Source organism: Terrapene carolina, unplaced genomic scaffold, assembly GCF_002925995.2.
Source record: "Terrapene carolina triunguis isolate 2854851 unplaced genomic scaffold, T_m_triunguis-2.0 Scaffold85, whole genome shotgun sequence".
NCBI lineage: Eukaryota > Metazoa > Chordata > Testudines > Emydidae > Terrapene > Terrapene triunguis.
In genome coordinates, this window is record NW_020664436.1 from 12,568,212 (window position 1) to 12,585,549 (window position 17,338).

The following is a 17,338-nucleotide window of genomic DNA, read 5'->3' on the forward strand; positions in this document are numbered from 1 at the left end:
AGCCAGCACTACCGGCTTCGGGCAGCTTCAGTACCTCCGGACCCTGCGCCGCCGGAGCAGAGCAGCTGGAGCCCGGGAAGGGAAATGCCCGGCCGGTGGCTCGGGGTCCGGAGGCACGGGGGCTGCCCGAAGCCGGTAGCACTGGCTCGGGCAGCTTGGCTCTTAAACAGAGCCGAAGTCTGAGTCAGGGGAGGAGCAGAGCAGCCGTGGGAGAGGAAGTGCCCGGCCGGTATTTTTCCCGGACATGTTCGGCTTTTTGGCAATTCCCCCCGGACGGGGGTTTGATTGCCGAAAAGCCGGACATGTCCGGGAAAAACAGGATGTATGGTAACCCTAAGCTTGTCCTCAAGACTATGTCACTGCTTAGTCTTGAATGGTTTTCAAAATCACTTTTAGCTAAATTATATTCCTTCCACATTGGGAGCAAAACCATGCTGTGTAAAATAGTTTTTAAAATTAATTTTTACTAGCACTAAATCTTTAATGGTGGTTGTGCTTGGAGGAGTGTGGCAGGGATTGTTTGGAGTGCTAGTGACAAGTGGAATGAAGGAGGGAGAAAGGAGAGTGACAAGGAGAGAGAGAGAGACTCAGGGTAGAAAGAAAGGGGGGAAAAATGGAAGACAGTTTATCCCATACTAGATAGCGTGCTTTACATCAGTGGTGGGGAAGAAATACTGAATCCAAAATAGACAGAGAGTTCAGACATTAGAAAGTGGTGGGCAAAAGGCAAGCGGGTTAAAATCACTTGATTTTGGACTGGTTCCTTATATTTCATATTTTGTCATTGATGAGATACAATTCCACTGTGACTCATTTCTTAAACTAATCACAGGATTCATTCATCTCCTTTGGAAATTATTTATCCAAATACCCACACACTGTGTGTTGTCTTCTTAGATCATCTTATACTAAATAATGTCTCTTTGGTTCCAAAAATTATATTTGTTTGCATGCCCACTTCAGATGAATTCTTTGACTTTAGCTAAGCAATTACCTTTAATACCTTTTTAAAATGTTTAACTATAAAGTCACATTAAGGGTCACTTTGTGACCTGAGAATATAATTAATTGATTGGATCAATATTAATAGCCTGTTCCTATAAATATGTCATGTATAATTAAAATTAGTCAGAGGGATTGTAACATATCACAGTGCCATTTGGCTTTCTTTATTGAAAAGGGTGTTTTATGCAGTGGTGATGTAGCTGTGTCGGTCCGCTTATATTAGAGAATCAAGATGGTGAGGTAGTATCTTTTATTGGACTGACTTCAGTTGGTTCAGTGGACCTCCTTTCTCTCATTTTCTACAGCTCCTCTGTGGACACAATATAATTTTATTTTCATTTTTTTTTACAGTAGCACCCAAAATGCATTAGGTACCTTACAATCGTATAAGAAGTCAGGATTTACATTCTGAAAAGATAGTTTTCAAAGAGTGGGTGAAAGGGGGAAAATATAAAAGTGCATGTGTAACCTTTTGGATAGTCAAGTGTGTCTGCCTTAACACTGCTGCTTCACCATTATGGTTGATTACCGTATATACTCGTTCATAAGCTGAATTTTTTTAGTAAAAAAGGGAAGCACCAGAGAAGGGGGTTGGCTTATGAACGGGTATAGAGAGGGAGAGGTGGGACACAGCCCCTCCCCCCAACAGAGGGAGCAAGGAGAGGCAGCACAGCCAGCAGAGAAAGAAGGGAAGAGGCGGGGCCAGAGTCTCTCCACTTCTGGCCACGCTGCTCTCCCCCCCAGCCTCCGAAGCAGCTGCAGCTCCGGGAGCAGGCTGTGGCCGCGTCGCCCGGCCCTCCGGAGCACGCTGCAGCTGTGCTGCCTGGCCCAGCCCGCTGGAACATGCTGCAGCCGCGCTGCCCGGTCTGGCCCGCCGGAGCAGACTGCAGCCGCGCGGCCCAGCCTTCCGGAGCAGCTCCAGCCAGGTCAGAGACATCCTCCCTTGGCCCTCCCCAGATAAGGTGGGAAGGGATGGGATGGGGAGAGTGTGGGGGTCCCAGGCTAGGGGTGGGGTCATGTGAGGGGTGGTCACAGGAGTTACTCCCCTGACTCCCAGCTTCTCCCCCCCAAAAAAAATTTCCCCACCAGTTGCTGTCCCAGCACGTCAGGGTAAGCAGCTGGCGTGCCGGGACACTTTGTTTACTTAGGTTTACCTCCGTGCCCGCGGACGCTCGAGGTAAACAAACCATCTTGGCCCACCAGCGGCTTATCCTGATCGCCTGGGAGCCAAAGTTTCCTGACCTCTGAATTAATAGGGTCAGCTTATGAACAGGTTATAAAAATTTTTCCATTTTTACTTATCCATCTTGGGGGGGTCGGCTTATAAATGAACTGGCTTATGATCGAGTATATACGGTAATTACTTGTAATCCTCCTGGTAGACATGAGACTTTTGGTTGTGTTTAGTAATAGCTGTTTCCAATATTTTATTAATGTTAAGAGCCCATGAATGTAATAATTGCTTAAGCAAAACATGAGATACCTTATTCTAGTGTTGCCTTAACTACAATATGCCAACCCAGAGGTTTACCAAGCAGCTAATTTTGTTTTCTGAAAATGCAACCAGACTTTTGGGGAAATTCTTCTAGAAAATCTTTGAAACAAGTTCATTACTCCTTGGGTTGATTATTCAACTGGTGTAAAATGATATAATTCTATTGACTTCAATGGAGCTAGCCAGATTTATACCTATTAAGGATCTAGCCCTTTAAGTCTGTTGACTAAAATCTGCTAGTCGAAATTGGCAGCCAATTTTAGGAGCCATTCCTGATATGTGTGGTATAATTAGAAAAAATGGTACATATGCATGTGGGACCACCAAAGCTGACTTTGTCCTTTATCTGTTAATACATGCTTGAGCAGTTATGATTATAATTGAGTACTTATCTCAAACTTTCTATACAGTGTATAGTATATTAGTTGTGCAACTCCATCCTCCACTTGCTACTTTGTAAATGTAAATGTTTTAATATATTTAAGATGTTAAGATATAGCCAATAATTGGACAATAAATTGATATTAATTTCTGTACTCAGTTACAGACGTTAAGACTCAACACCCATATTTTACTTGCAGCATGCAATCCTGTCTTTATATAGTGCTCTGCAGCCTATTTAATCTTTCTCATTTTATAGCCTGTGTAGCTATGTAAGTATGTTAGACATCTGTCTATCATTTGCAAGATTTTAGAACTTTCAAGTGATCCCTAGTTATAAGGTTATTTTGTTATTATTCTTCCTTAATATGTAAGGCTAGGTAAACTGAATTACGAGACCCATTCCAAAACTGAAACTATAGACTCAAACCTTTTTTGAGTTTGATAAATTTTGATTAGTTTTTCTTCTTAGTTATTTTTTCATTTCTGTGTACTTCTGCACTGCCCAATTCTGGTCTGGACCAGAGATGAAAGTGCTAAAATCATATAAGAGTGACTGTCCTTGAGAGATTACCAGCCCAGGTTTGCAGCATCAAGAGGTCTGGATAAGACTTGAATAAGCATTTGAGCTTTTGGGTGCGTATCAGTATCAAACCTTCTGAGGTTTGCCCATCACTAGTAGCAGGGCTTGAAAAATTTGCTGGGAACCAGAAGTTGATGCAAAAGAAGGGGCCCCATCAAGGCCCCATGAGAGACTATGCCCTGCTGAGAAGCCAACCCCCAATTCAGCTCCTACCTGTTTGGAAGGGAGAGGGTGCTTGGATTTCTGCCAGTGTGCTATCAATGAACCCCTTATTTTATTTTTACTTTATTTTGGGGGGGTATGGGCAGCTTCATATTTTGTATCAGCTTTAGGCTTGCAGGGGTTTGATAAATTTGAAGCCCTAATTCTATTTAACTGCTGGAAATGAGAGAGAGCTTTCTACCTCTCCCACTCCTCCATAGCCTCCTCATTGCATAGAATGGTAGTGGCTCTCTGCTACTTTAGTCTATCCTCCTGGCTGCTGAGAAGAGGATAGGACGAGAGGTCTGTCTATTCTACTCTATTCCTTCATCAGCCTCCATTTTTAGATAATTCTGTCTCTGCTGATGCTCATAATGGTCCCAAGCAGCAGAAACAACCTTGTGAGATTGGAGCGATTGTTGACAATTTCACTGCTGCCCAGTAAGTACTGTATTACATCAGTGAAAAAAGCTAGTCTTGCTAATGTCATTCTTCTGCTCATTGGTAAAGCTGTAAACCACAGCAGAGGCATTTGGGCTATCTGCAGACTGAGAAAGCCAACAGTTCATTGGTTTACATCAATCTCATATTTGGAAGATTTTCTTATCAACCGTAAATGTAGAAAATGATTAATTATAAAGTGGTAGCTTGAATTTTGCAGAAATTGCTGGCTGAGGTTCTCCCCTCACTAGGGAAAACTCTGTTGCCACTGGTGAGTGGCTGAGAGGATTTTTCAAGATCTGGGGCCTGGTCTACACTAACAAGGTAAGTCGATTTAAGTTACGCTAGTTAAGTTATGTAAGATACGTAACTTAAGTCGACGTAGCTTAGATTGACTTACAGTGGTGTCTGCACCACGCTATGTTGTCGGGAGACGTTCTCCCGTCGACATAGCTTCCACCTCTCTGGGAGATGGAGTACTGAAGTCAACAGGAGAGCGCTCTCCCATCGACTTATCGTGTCTTCACCAGACCGGCTAAATTGATACCCACTGCATCAATCACAGCAGCGCCAATTTAGCCTGTAGTGAAGACAAGCCCTGGCTGTCATGCTGGCTGCATGCCTCCATTTAAGTTGTTTAGAGGTCTAAACAAATCCTTGAAGAAATTGTCAGCTTGAAATCTAGTCAGATTGAAAAATGATTGTAAAATTGTTTCAGATGCTACATCTATCCCTGAGTTTCCCTGCCAATATTTGTGACACAAACAAGGGGAACTGATTTTCTGTACAATACATTGCAAGTGAAAGTGACTTAGACAAATGCATGTGGTAAACTGAAAAAAGAAAATTTTTTTTTCTTTACTCTTTTTGTTATAATAGTGTATTATGTGTTACTTGTAACAATAGTAAGTAAACATTTTTCAGATGGAAGTGAAACTTTTAAAAAGTTAATTGTGTTCCTCTAATAAAGAATATTGTGTTATAATATGGTAAATATCAGTTTCCCAAGAGTAGTTTTACACCAAGAGAGAGTACTCTGATGTAAATATATTAAAACGTATTTTCTTAATGTTGCCAATAACATCTCTGATTGAAAGGATTTCTTATAACCTACAAGGGTTAGTAAAGTTGCGAATGCTCAGCACCTGTCAGGGTGCTCAGTAGCTTGTGGCATTGGGCCCTAAAATGAAAACTATTAAATTAAATGGTATGAATACTGATTCTATAGGCCTGTTTACTGAACTCTAAACTTACTGCAAATACTGTACTTTTTCTTAATATATGTCTGGAATTTTCTCACTTTAGACAGCCTGGTATCTGCTTTACAGGTTTCTAGCTCACAGTTTGCTATATAGTCAATTAGGGAACGTTAACAAACAACTGTATCATAGCCATTGGCCACCTTCTTGAAATTATATTTAATCAGTAATACTTGATAGCTAAGGCCTTTGGTCACATGCATTTTGTTCATACTGTTTTCTCTAGCCCACATAGTTCTAATTATTCATTTTGAAATCTAAAACAGTAGATAATTAACAAAGTAAACTAATTGAATGTATATCATCCCCCCCTTGTGAGATTGTCAGTGATAGTTGTGGCCCTGCACACATTATGTGTATGTCTTCTGTTCACCGAACAGGAACAAACTGGTTGCACAAATGATGAAGTAATTATAGTTTTGGAGGCTAAAACGTTCCTGACGTGACCTTAAGCAATATGGGCCATGCTGCTTTTATAACTTTTGTTTGCTTGTGTATTTTTTATACTCTTGAAACACAAACCTTTGATTTTATTTATAATGGTTTTAAATCTCATGGTAATATTTTAAGATTACTGATTGTACTTGGTTATATTTTAAACTGTGCTAGATTGTTTGATTTTTTCCAATATTTCCTTGTATTTTTGTAGGACCCCAGCTGAATGCACAACTAGAAGGTTGGCTTTCTCAAGTACAATCTACAAAAAGACCTGCTAGAGCCATTATTGCACCGTAAGTTTCATATCTGTATTTTAACATTTGCAATATTAAGTCCTTTCTTCAGATCTTTCTTAAAGTATTGTTTTTTGCCTAAGTAGTATGCTGACTGGGCTCCAATTAAATTGGGGTTCTCAAACTGGGCATCGTGATCCCTCAGTGGGTTGCAAGATGGTTACATGGGAGTCGCGAGCTGTCAGCTCCATGGAGCTGACAGCCCTGAGCCCCCATTAAATTAACCCCCCCTACCCTGTTTTTAATTTATAAAGGGGTCTCACTCAGAGGCTTGCTGTGTGAAACGGGTCACCAATACAAAAAGTTTGAAAACCACTGAAAATACTCTGAATATCATGAAAACTGAGGCATAAAACCTGTACACAGTACAATATGTGATTGATTATTAGTTTCTGTGGACAGATGAAATAATAAATGCATTCCTTTTCCCAGAAAAAGGTTTGTTCCTACAAGCCAGTTCAGAGGTGATTTAGTAGAGTGATAGTAAAAAGATTGCAAAGTCATCAGAAGAAGGGACTTCGATTCTTTCTTTGTCTGTGTAGCACCAAGCACAGAATTGGTACATTAATAATAATAATGGCTACCTAGATTCTGTAAACATCTTATACTAATGTGCATTTTGACTTGTGGATCAGTTCAGGTTTATCCTTTTTTGCTTCCATTTTTTTTCTTTATAAGAATTTCAGTTTTAAATGTTTTTAAAATAATATTTGATTGGGGTTCTAGAAAAATCTTTGTATGACTCTGCTTGGTATGTCTGCATCTGAAAAATGCCTTCAGAATGATTAAATAGAATTTGTACCATGCTTTCAAAAAAGTTACTCTTTGGGCTGTGAACAAGCTAGATACAGTTAAGCCCAAATGCTAATTCTCTTCAGACATTTGAAATAGCAGGAAAAAGTGGCTTATTAATATTCCTCCTCGTCCAAAAGAGCAGTGACACTGACTAATTCTAGACTTCTAGGTAATGCATGAGATAGTTGTCTTTTCAATGGTCAAACAGGACCATGAACTAAATACACCTCTACCCCGATATAACGCTGTCCTCGGGAGCCAGAAAATCTTACCGCGTTATAGGTGAAACCGCGTTATATTGAACTTGCTTTGATCCGCCGGAGTGCACAGCCCCGCCCCCCCGGAGCATTGCTTTACCGCGTTATATCCAAATTCGTGTTATATCGGGTCGCATTATATCGGGGTAGAGGTGTACCCTGAAAGATCATGCCCTTATTAAATACTATAAAAGTTCTTAACTTTCACTGCAGTGGTGAAGTAATGTCAGGCCATAGAAATCTTTTAAGCCAGTTTTCCTTGTGTTCCTTCAGTCTCTATGAAAGCAGTGAACACATTCTGATTGAACCTTAGCCCCATGCAAAGATCAAAGAATATCACTTCTAGTGCAAACCATAGGGAGGGTGAACAGATACTGGAAATAACAGTTGTAGTTTGGTCAGGAGTATATTCTTATTCCTTTTGGGACTATATCATATACTAGCACATCAAAGACACTGAGAGCCATAAAATTGTATTGTTTGCAGGAATAACAGTACTGCAAAATTTATAAACACTTGTGCAAGTGTCTGAATTACCAAAGTAACATAGCAAATAGGAAAATAAAAAGAGCACAGCTATTTTGCAAAAAGCCTAGCCATGTTTTTAAAACTATTAACATAGCAATAAAATCTTAGACTGGCCATGCAGCCCTATATAGTTTTCTATCTGCAGGATAGATTGGAAAAATAACAGCTAGCCATTTCTAAAACACATTCAGGTAGAATTGGCATAGGAGACATAAGATGACAGAATAAAAGAATGAGGCCAATCCAGTTTACTATTAGAGGGGAAAGATATGTTAAGGTAGGATAATTTGGTTATAGTGACTTTTATTTAAATGTAATGCTTGATGTATATTTATAACAATATTACAGAGGTTACAGTAAGAAACTGGACCCAAATCCTGCAAACATTATGGAAGACAGTGTGGTCAAGTGGACAGATACTAGACTGAGTTCTGTTTCCAGCCTTGCTACTGATTCTTTTTGTGACCTTGGGAAAATCATTCATTTATCAGTGTCTCTGCTTTCTTCCCTGTAAAATGGGACTGCGCTGCTTACCTTCCTTGATAAAAATGGATGGAGATCATTGAATGAAATAAGTAGTGTAGAGAGAAATTACAGACTAGGTAGTCAGATTTTTAAGGTCACAAGGGATCATTGTGATCTACTCTGACCTGTATAACAGCCATCAAATTTCACCCAGTGATCCTGCATTGAGCCCAATAATTTGAATTGCAGCATATCTTTTACAAAGATAAACCCTCTTGACTTAAAGGATTTCCAACTCACTGTGTAAGCTTGTTTCAATGTGTAATTGCTTTCACTGGTAATTTCTTATTTCCAGTTTGAAGTTTTCTGTCTTCAACTTCTAGCCATTGGATTTTGTTATGCCTTTGCTAAATTAAAGAACCTTATACTGTCAGATATCTTCTCTCTGCATAGATGCTTATAGACCACTTCTGTTGTAAGATTGATCTCCTTACGTTTCTTGTTGAAAGGTGTTTTACAGACCACAAATCATTCCTGTAGCTCTTTTCTGAACCCTATCCAATTTTTCAACATTCTTTTCAAAGTGTGGACACCAGATCTAGACATAGGATTCAAAACAAGTAGTCTAAATGACTGGAAACCTTTTGGCATATGATGGGTCTGGAAAACCAGGAAAGGGAAGGAGCATCTCCTCAGCCAGTGATGGCCATAGAGTGTGATAGGAAATGACTGGGTTCAACCCCATTCCTCTCATTTAATTTCCCAATAGTTGTAACCATTACTGTGCTAGATTCCATGCATTTACCCCACACCCATTTGTTCTCTGGCAGATGTATTCCTTTCATTGCCAAGGTACATCCCCTCGCTTCCTTTCCCACTTGCTTCCCATCACATATAGTAAGTAGTCCTTTAGTGCTAGAATATAGGTATTGCTTTCACCTTCTTCTTATTCATTCCTCTGTGCTGCTACAAAGTGCTAATGATGTACAGTTGTATGGTGTGCAGCATATTGACAAACATGAAGACCTAGGTGACCATGGATTTGTTATAGTATCTTAGATAAGTAATACAGCTTAGTTAGTGCCAAGGGCTGCCTTTAGCAATGAGAGGTACAATGCCTATAAATAGTAGTAAATACAATATGTACAGTATATCTGGGATGTCATGTGCCAGTTAACCTTCAGTTTTGTGTTTTTATTTAGGTTTTTTGTCTTACAAAGATTTCAATTTCTTTTGCCATTTTCAAATAAGCTGTCAGTTTTGTTACTACTTTAAATAGCCTTTCATAAGGAAAACAGTGGAACTTCTTCAAAAAATAAATGTTTAGAACATATTGTAACCAGCACATCCCACATATACCTAATATTGCCTTTTAAAAGTGTCAGCCCTGGTTAATACTTGCCAGCTCTTATTTCACAAGTTGATGTTTTGATCATTCTCTTAACAAGTTTTTCTTTTTAGATTGCTAATATTAATAGGCTACTTGTTCTTAGTCTTAAACCTAAAAGTTAATTTTAAAATCTGTGTTTTGTAGTCATGCTGGATATACCTACTGTGGGTCATGTGCAGCCCATGCTTACAAACAAGTGGATCCTACTATTACGTAAGTAGCACTAAAATATCTCAGTTTTTATATATATATATAAAATTTACAGTGGAAAATGTTCTTTAACAGCATAGGTTAAGCTGACTGCAGCTCTTCTGATTATGTTCTGAAATGTTGAATTTTCAGTTGTGATTGATAGTACATTTTATTAAAAATGGTCATGTTTCCTGGCTAAACTCCGCCAACTGGAAAGGTGTCAAAAACATATTTTCATTACTTTATGTTTTAGACCTTAGCATACTGCCTAACCTTTATTTTGCCCTCCGGTAAGCACAATGCGTAATTTAAAAATAAAAGTATCAAATATTTAGTGTAACCCTGTTGGAGATGAAAATTTGTATTATATTTTTTTCTGAACATTTGGGGAGAGGAAACTTATTTAAACTTGACATTTACTAGGTCTTGCCTCTTAAATTGAATGTACTCTTCTGTCTGTATTTTGTAGTAATAACATTAGTTTGATATTTATTGTTTGTTGTTTATGATACCTCTCAGTTTCAAAGAGAGTCTGAGCTGTTTCTTTGGTTACAGTTACTTTTTTAAAGCACATGAAAGTAAGATCTTAATCCTGCAATAAACTCTGTTGGTTCATGGGTCTACCCCTATAAAGCTCATTGTGGGATTAGTGTCTATGTGTAGCAAGATTCTGTTTGCTCCAAATGGGCCAAATTCAATGGCATGCCTTGATTAGTACCTTACGCTCAAGTTCATATTTCACATGTAGTCCTACTGATTTCACTGGAAGTGTTTGTAAAGTCAGGTGCTATTCTGTGTGAGTAAAGGTGGCAGAATTTGGCAAAATATTTTTAAAGTACTATGACTGTTTCTCATGGTTTTATTACAGTGTAACTCCATTGAAACTGGACTTGACACAAAACTGGAGTAATTCAGTGGTAGCTCTTTATGTGAACTTGATCCAGCTCCCTTTCATAGTCAGTGGACGCACCCTCACCGGCCTCAGTGGAAGTTAGACCAAGCCCTGTATAGTCATAGATTTTTAGGATCATTACAATTTTCCAGTCCAGTGGTGCTCAAACTGTGGGTCAGGACCCCATTTTAATGGGGTCACCAGGGCTGGCTTTAGACTTGCTGGGGGCTGAGCCCCACCGCCTGGGGCCGAAGTCAAAGCCCAAGGGCTTCAGCCCTGAGTGGCAGGGCTCAGGTTACAGGCCCCCTGCCAGCTTGGGGATGAAGCCCTTGGGCTTTGGCTTTGACCCACCGGTCTGCAGCAGTGGGGCTTTGGCCCCCCACTCCTGGGGTCATGTAGTAATGTTTGTTGTCAGAAGTGGGTCGCGGTGCAATGAAGTTTGAGAACCCCTGTTCTAGTCTGATCTCCTGCATAACACAGGACATAAAATTTCACCCAGTAATTCCTGCATCAAGTCCATAACTTCTGGTTGAGGTAGAAAATATCCTTTAGTAAGACATCCAGTCTTAAATTCTCCAGGGGTCTGTAAGTATAATTACACAAAAAAACTACATTAAAAGATCATTGGTGCAAAGTCAAGAACTCAGAAAGTAGAAGATGCTAGAATTAAGGTTGCCTGTACAACACAATTAGTGACCACCTCTGAAAAGTTTTGTTAAGTGACATTGAACCTCTGTGGCAGAGGCAGAAATAGAATCCAGTTCTCCAGGGCAGCATTTGGCTGCCTTAACAATGAGGCAGTCTTTTCTCTTCCTGCAGTCCTTGGCCTCATTCACTACCCACCTTCCAAAGCTGGCAGCTCTTTCACAGAGCCACAAACACGGGCGTGTACCTGGTGTGGGTCACAAACTCCCCTGCCCCTTTTGTGGCAAGAGGGAGAGCCTGGTACACATCTATTGCGTCAGGTTGCAGCCCCTCTTCTAGCTCCTCCAGAATCTCTTATTGAGATTCTGGGTGTACTTCTCCCCGCACCTCCTGATTTTGGCAAACCCCATCTGTGATCCCACTAAGTCGTGAGATCTACTTTTCAACTTCCTCCTGGCGCTGGCCAAGATGACCATCCATCATATGAGGAAGAAGAAGCTGGCTGGGTGAGGGGGTGCTCTGCAACTGTGGGGCCTACTTTTATTTCCTCGTCCAGTCACACCTCCAGGCAGAGTTCCTCTGGGTGGCATCCACTCACTCCTGAGATGCCTTTGAAGAGTGATGGGTGCTGTCGGGCGTTTTCTGCTCAGTGTCCCCTTCTGGTTCCCTAATTTTTACCCTATGACCTTCACTTACCTCTCTGTTTTTTCATTTGTTGTCCCCCGTATTCAGTTGTGGCCCAGGTCCACTGGTCCCTCCCCCCTGGCTAAGGACCTAGGCCTGCCATTTTCCCCAGATCTACAATAGGTACAAACCTTCCAACTCCTGCAACAAATGAGGCAGGAGTCCTACAAACAACAGCTTCCTTCACTATACAGCCTTGACTCATCCCCAAAGCAGGTCCAGCTTGTGCACAGAATGAGGTCCTGTGGAAAAAATGGTATATGATCACTGAAGTCAGTGGGAGTTACTAATTGTTCCAAATGTACTTGTTCCGAAAATGCACAGGCACAAAACTGGTCTGCAGTTGCCTGCTGAACCACAGGGCCAGTTACTGTAGTTTAAAAAATGAAAATCTGCATGTATTTTGCTAGTTGCAGCATATTTCACAACTTCCTTCCATGTATTAACAATCAATTCTCATTTAAAGTATCTTCAGTGTTTGATTGAAATATGCATTTTGAAGCTAAATAGTGATACTTTAAGATAGATAGTGTTAGAAATAATAAACCAGTTTCTTTTTTGTTTCATCAGTGGTTTATCAGAAAAAAAGCAAACCATGGCCAAAAGTAGTAAAGTTATTCTGATTCTTTCTGAAATATTTTGAACAAAATGAGAACAATTTTTTTAAAGGAAAACAATTGATAACACTATACGGGTATGTTTTCTTCATTGACATTTCTAGAACAAGTTCCACTTCCCAGATTTAATGGCATTGAATTGCTGGATTTTTTTCTACGTCACTTATTGTTTACCACATTGCTTGTTCTAAACTTGCAGGAGCACCTCATTCTGCCTCAGCTGAGGAACTGTATTTTCTGGATAGATTTCAAAGTGGATTGATGCAGCACGTCAGCATTTTTTCCTTTGCTTTGCTCCACCACTGCTTGCACAAAAAGCAAAGCACAACAAAACTGGTGGTATCTACCTGCTGAAGCACTATCATAGATTTCCCATGCAAAGGCAAGACTGGTTCTGAAAATTTCTCTGGCAGGAAAGACTGACCTTTAATCAGGACCAGAGACCTGGTGAAATGACTACCTGTTGCCCACAACAAGACAAAGCCTGCAGTGCCAGTAGTATGCTAATGACATGCAGGTCTATGTAGTTTTTTCATGTAGCTGACTCACAGATAACAGAGTGCTTGAAGGAGACTAGAGCATTGGAGAAAAAAAGCAGCTCGTTTAAATTGAACTCAGGAAAGACTGTAGTGATGTGAATCAGAAGAAGCTTTGAGTAATTGATAATAAACATACCACCCAAGCCTCAGTGGGTGGCATGTGCCCTCAGCTACTTAAGATGGTGTACAACATGGGACTCATGTTGGACTCATCACTAACTCTGGAGAATCAAATATCATCTATCAGTAAAGGCCTGCACTACGGTAGGGATATTTTCTAACCAGCTCAGTTAAACTAGTTTTCATCATCTAAAGGAGGCTTTAAAACTGGCTCGTGCTGTAGTGCAGACCCTGTTTTAGGTGGTTTAAGGTGGCCTTAACCCATTTTTACTGAACCAGCTTCAAGATCACCACTCAAACACTCAGCACTTTGCAGCATCAGACCCTAAGTGACCAAGAATTGAACCATGCTCTTGCTCTTGGCAAAGTAGAGCACTACCATTTGCCACCAGTTTAACCCCCCAAAAATTAGAAAAAGTTTATCATTTTCTTTTTCAACTTTTTTTTTTTTCTAACACAGTGTTTTGTGGGAGTACAGTTGTTCTGATTTTGGTTTTTGTATTAATTATCCTAGCCGGAAAATTTTCATCCTTGGGCCTTCCCATCATGTGCCCCTTTCCCGATGTGCACTTTCCAGTGTGGAGATATATAGAACACCTCTGTATGATCTTCGAATTGATCAAAAGAGTATGTATATAGTAAGCTTGCGTCTTTCAGATATCTGTATTTTTTAAATTATTTGTATTACTGCAACACCTAGGAGCCCTAGGTTTTGGGTGGGTGGGGCGGGGCGTGTATTTAGAAGAAAAAGTCCATAAATTACCAGTGCAAGATAATACTTGTAACCTCATAAACAGGTAGAGAACTGTTTTTGTCATATTCAGCAGTTTGTGTTTTGTGCAATGGCCGATGGCTAAGGTGCTATATTAATAAACATACACATCCAGCAGCAGCTCATTTGATCAACTTTTTCCTCACCAATATAGAATCATATGGTCAGTGGAAATCTAAAAACACAAAGATTAGGTGGATGAGTACATGTTTTAATATATTTTGTGTACAATTTAAATCTTTTATACCATAATGACTGTAGAAAGCATCTCGAAGATGCTAAAGATGTCGCTGCTTTACATAATGCATTCTTAACTGTAAGATACAAACTTAATTAAAAATGTTGTAATTTGGTTTTAAATGCAAGTTGCACTTCAATTAGAAAGCTACAACGGAGAATGTTCTGTGATCATAGCCCCCAGAGGCAGGGTGTATTATTTTAGTGTGCCACTTCTAACAAGATAAGCTGTAATGTAATTTTTGGTAAAAATTTATTTTAATGAAGCATTTTAATATATTTTTAAATCTTTTCAGTTTATGGAGAATTGTGGAAGACTGGAATGTTTGAGCGTATGTCTCTACAGACCGATGAAGATGAACACAGTATTGAAATGCATTTGCCTTATACTGCTAAAGCCATGGAAAGGTACTATGGCTAAATGCTTATTTTGCAACACCTAAAATTGTATATTTGAACTGCATGTGTGTTCCAGTAGGAAGAAGTGATCCTCTTTTGGTGGGAGAATAATAATTTTTTAACAGAAAAATTTAAGAATACAAATTCGATACTTGAGATTTCTTGGTAGGAAGGAAACTGGGAGCAGGGCAAGCAGTTGAGCAATCAAATCTGACCATCCTGTAGAAAGAAAGTAGTTAGTATTGTATATTGACTCGTGAATACAGTTAATTTTGGGGGAAACTTCCTAACAGTGAAATCTACGAGTCCGTAAATTGTTTTTCTACTTATTGTAAGGCCAGAAGTGAATTTTTATTTGCAAAGCTAGGTAAAATTAAATATCCCATCTGGAGATATACATGTAAAAGACTTGACAAAATACTAATACTGTAAATGTACAACAGGGAACAGTCCTGCCTTGAAATATGTAAGAGATGACTTAATAAGTCTTCCATATCTCTAAATGTTAGGATTCTGTGACTGGTTCACTGAACCATTTGCCCCGTTTAAAAAAAAGTTCGAATAGTGTTATATGTTTTCTATTGAGGTTCCAAAATTTGTATATACTTTTGGCAACTTAAAAATCAGTGTCCAGTTGATAGCTACTTTTGTTACAGGTGATCCCTATGATTACTATAACTAAAAGAGAGTAAGGAAAAACCCACAGGGTTCAGGGGCTGTCCCTGGCCCCCCACGCTGGGCTCCACTCCTGGCCCCACTCTGGGGAGGGGTCTCTGGGCGGGGGGCGCTGGGCATAGGGGTTGGTGGGGTGGGCACTGTGGTTCTCAACCTGCGGCCCAGGTAACAAATAGGTTGAGAATAAATAGATTGAGAGCCACTGGTGTAGAAGGTCAGCATCACTAACGTCCTATCTTGCGGCTTAAGTACAGTTTCAGTGGTGTGTATTCGTTGTGTTGCTCCTCTACATAGGGGACTTTGCCTCTTTGATTTTGTCCGTAGTCACTTGTTTGCTGTTTCCTCTATAGAGTTGGTTTCTTCTGTTGGTTTTGTGGCTTTCTCACACTGCAACTAAGGAGAGAAAAAAGATTTTTGAAAATAAGAAAATGTTGCAAAATAGCAAACATTGGCAGGGGTCTTGGGGAAGGTGTAGTATCTAAAGCTATTTTTAATTGTGTTTTTTAATTAACTACATTTCAGGTCAATAGTGTCCTTTTAAGGGGCAAATTTATAATTTCAGTTATCATACCTTGACGAAGAACTCTATTCTTAAAATTAATATTTTAAATATGAAATCTTTTTTCTTTTGCTTATAAGCCATAAGGATGAGTTTACCATTGTTCCAGTATTGGTTGGAGCACTGAGTGAGTCAAAAGAACAGGAATTTGGAAAACTCTTCAGTAAATACCTAGCAGATCCTAGTAATCTCTTTGTGGTTTCTTCTGACTTCTGCCATTGGGGTAAGTTACAGGTTTTCTTTGTATTATAGCAAAGTGGTAGCTACATTGTAGCTATATTTGAGCAGGCCCTTTCATTAAACATTCTTTGATGCTTAGAACTTTATGGTAAATTTATCCTTTGAACGTAAATGTTTTTCTGCCTCTGTAAGGCCAAAAGGGAATTTTTAAAATTAGGTTAAATTAAATTTGGCAGCCTTTGAGTTATCAGTGGGATGGGAGAGGGCGGTAGTGAAGGTATGTGTTACATACTTCTCTGCATTATTACAGCCTGGTAACAGTGATTGTAGTTCTTTGCTCTTATGTTGTTCTTCTGTGGATTTAAAAGGAATTTACAAAATTAGTTAACTGATTTATGAAACATGCCAACATCCCTATGATGGAAGTAACTACCCTGTTTCCCCGAAAATAAGACATCCCCCGAAAATAAGACCTACTTCCAGTTTTGCCTCTCGCTGTAATATAAGACATCCCCCGAAAATAAGACCTCCCCGATAATAAGGCCACCCCGGAATATAAGGCCCCGAAGCTCCAGGAAAAATAAGACCTCCCCTGAAAATAAGACCTAGCGCATCTTTGGGAGCAAAAATTAATATAAGACACTGTCTTATTTTCGGGGAAACACGGTATACCTATTTACAGATGCGTAAACTGAGGCACAGTGCTCATGTGAATTGCCTAGGATTATACATCAGGTGTTGGTGGCAGAGCCAGAATCCAGGAGTTCTGAGTTCCATTTTGTTGTGTTAACCAATAACACTTCGTTTATGTAGCTTTTTAATGTATGATTATGGCTGATAAAGGGACTGTTTCAAAAAGGTACACCCTTTATTACTGGTTCTGGTGTGCAGGCAGGAGAGAACATCATAACTTTCAGATTCCAGATTGATTTTGCAGGGCTGTCAGTGAGAAAAAACGTCCATTTACTTGTAAACTGAGCAAATTTGATATGAAGTCATTGGTAGGCAATTAACATTGGACCACACAATGCCATTTTTACATGGTCATTTTTCAAAGTATAACTGCACTTTAAGTGGTATAGTTTTAATTTCTGTGTTTCTGGTGAGGTTCTGTGGTGGTGTTTGGAATGGAACAGAAAGATATAATGGAAAATACCATTCTTTTATGAATATCTTAAAGGCATCACTTCCAATTTTTGATTTACAATTGATTTTACGTTAGATTGGCTACCAGAGGTGTGGGTTCAGGTGTACTTTGCTTTTCATTATAATTGAAATCATTTTGGGGAGTGTTCT

At 39.6% G+C, this 17,338-nt stretch overlaps 1 protein-coding gene across 3 annotated transcripts in view; it reads left to right on the forward strand.

The window, feature by feature from the left end:
- Positions 1–17,338, forward strand: part of MEMO1 (mediator of cell motility 1) — a 55,407-nt gene that overhangs the window by 25,323 nt on the left and 12,746 nt on the right. For all 3 annotated transcript variants that reach the window (XM_024212108.3, XM_024212110.3, XM_024212111.2), the window contains exons 2-6: positions 6,015–6,096; positions 9,676–9,744; positions 13,735–13,847; positions 14,526–14,637; positions 15,943–16,085. In XM_024212108.3, coding sequence (XP_024067876.1) covers positions 6,015–6,096; positions 9,676–9,744; positions 13,735–13,847; positions 14,526–14,637; positions 15,943–16,085 — 519 coding nt within the window. The remainder of the gene's footprint in view (positions 1–6,014; positions 6,097–9,675; positions 9,745–13,734; positions 13,848–14,525; positions 14,638–15,942; positions 16,086–17,338) is intronic.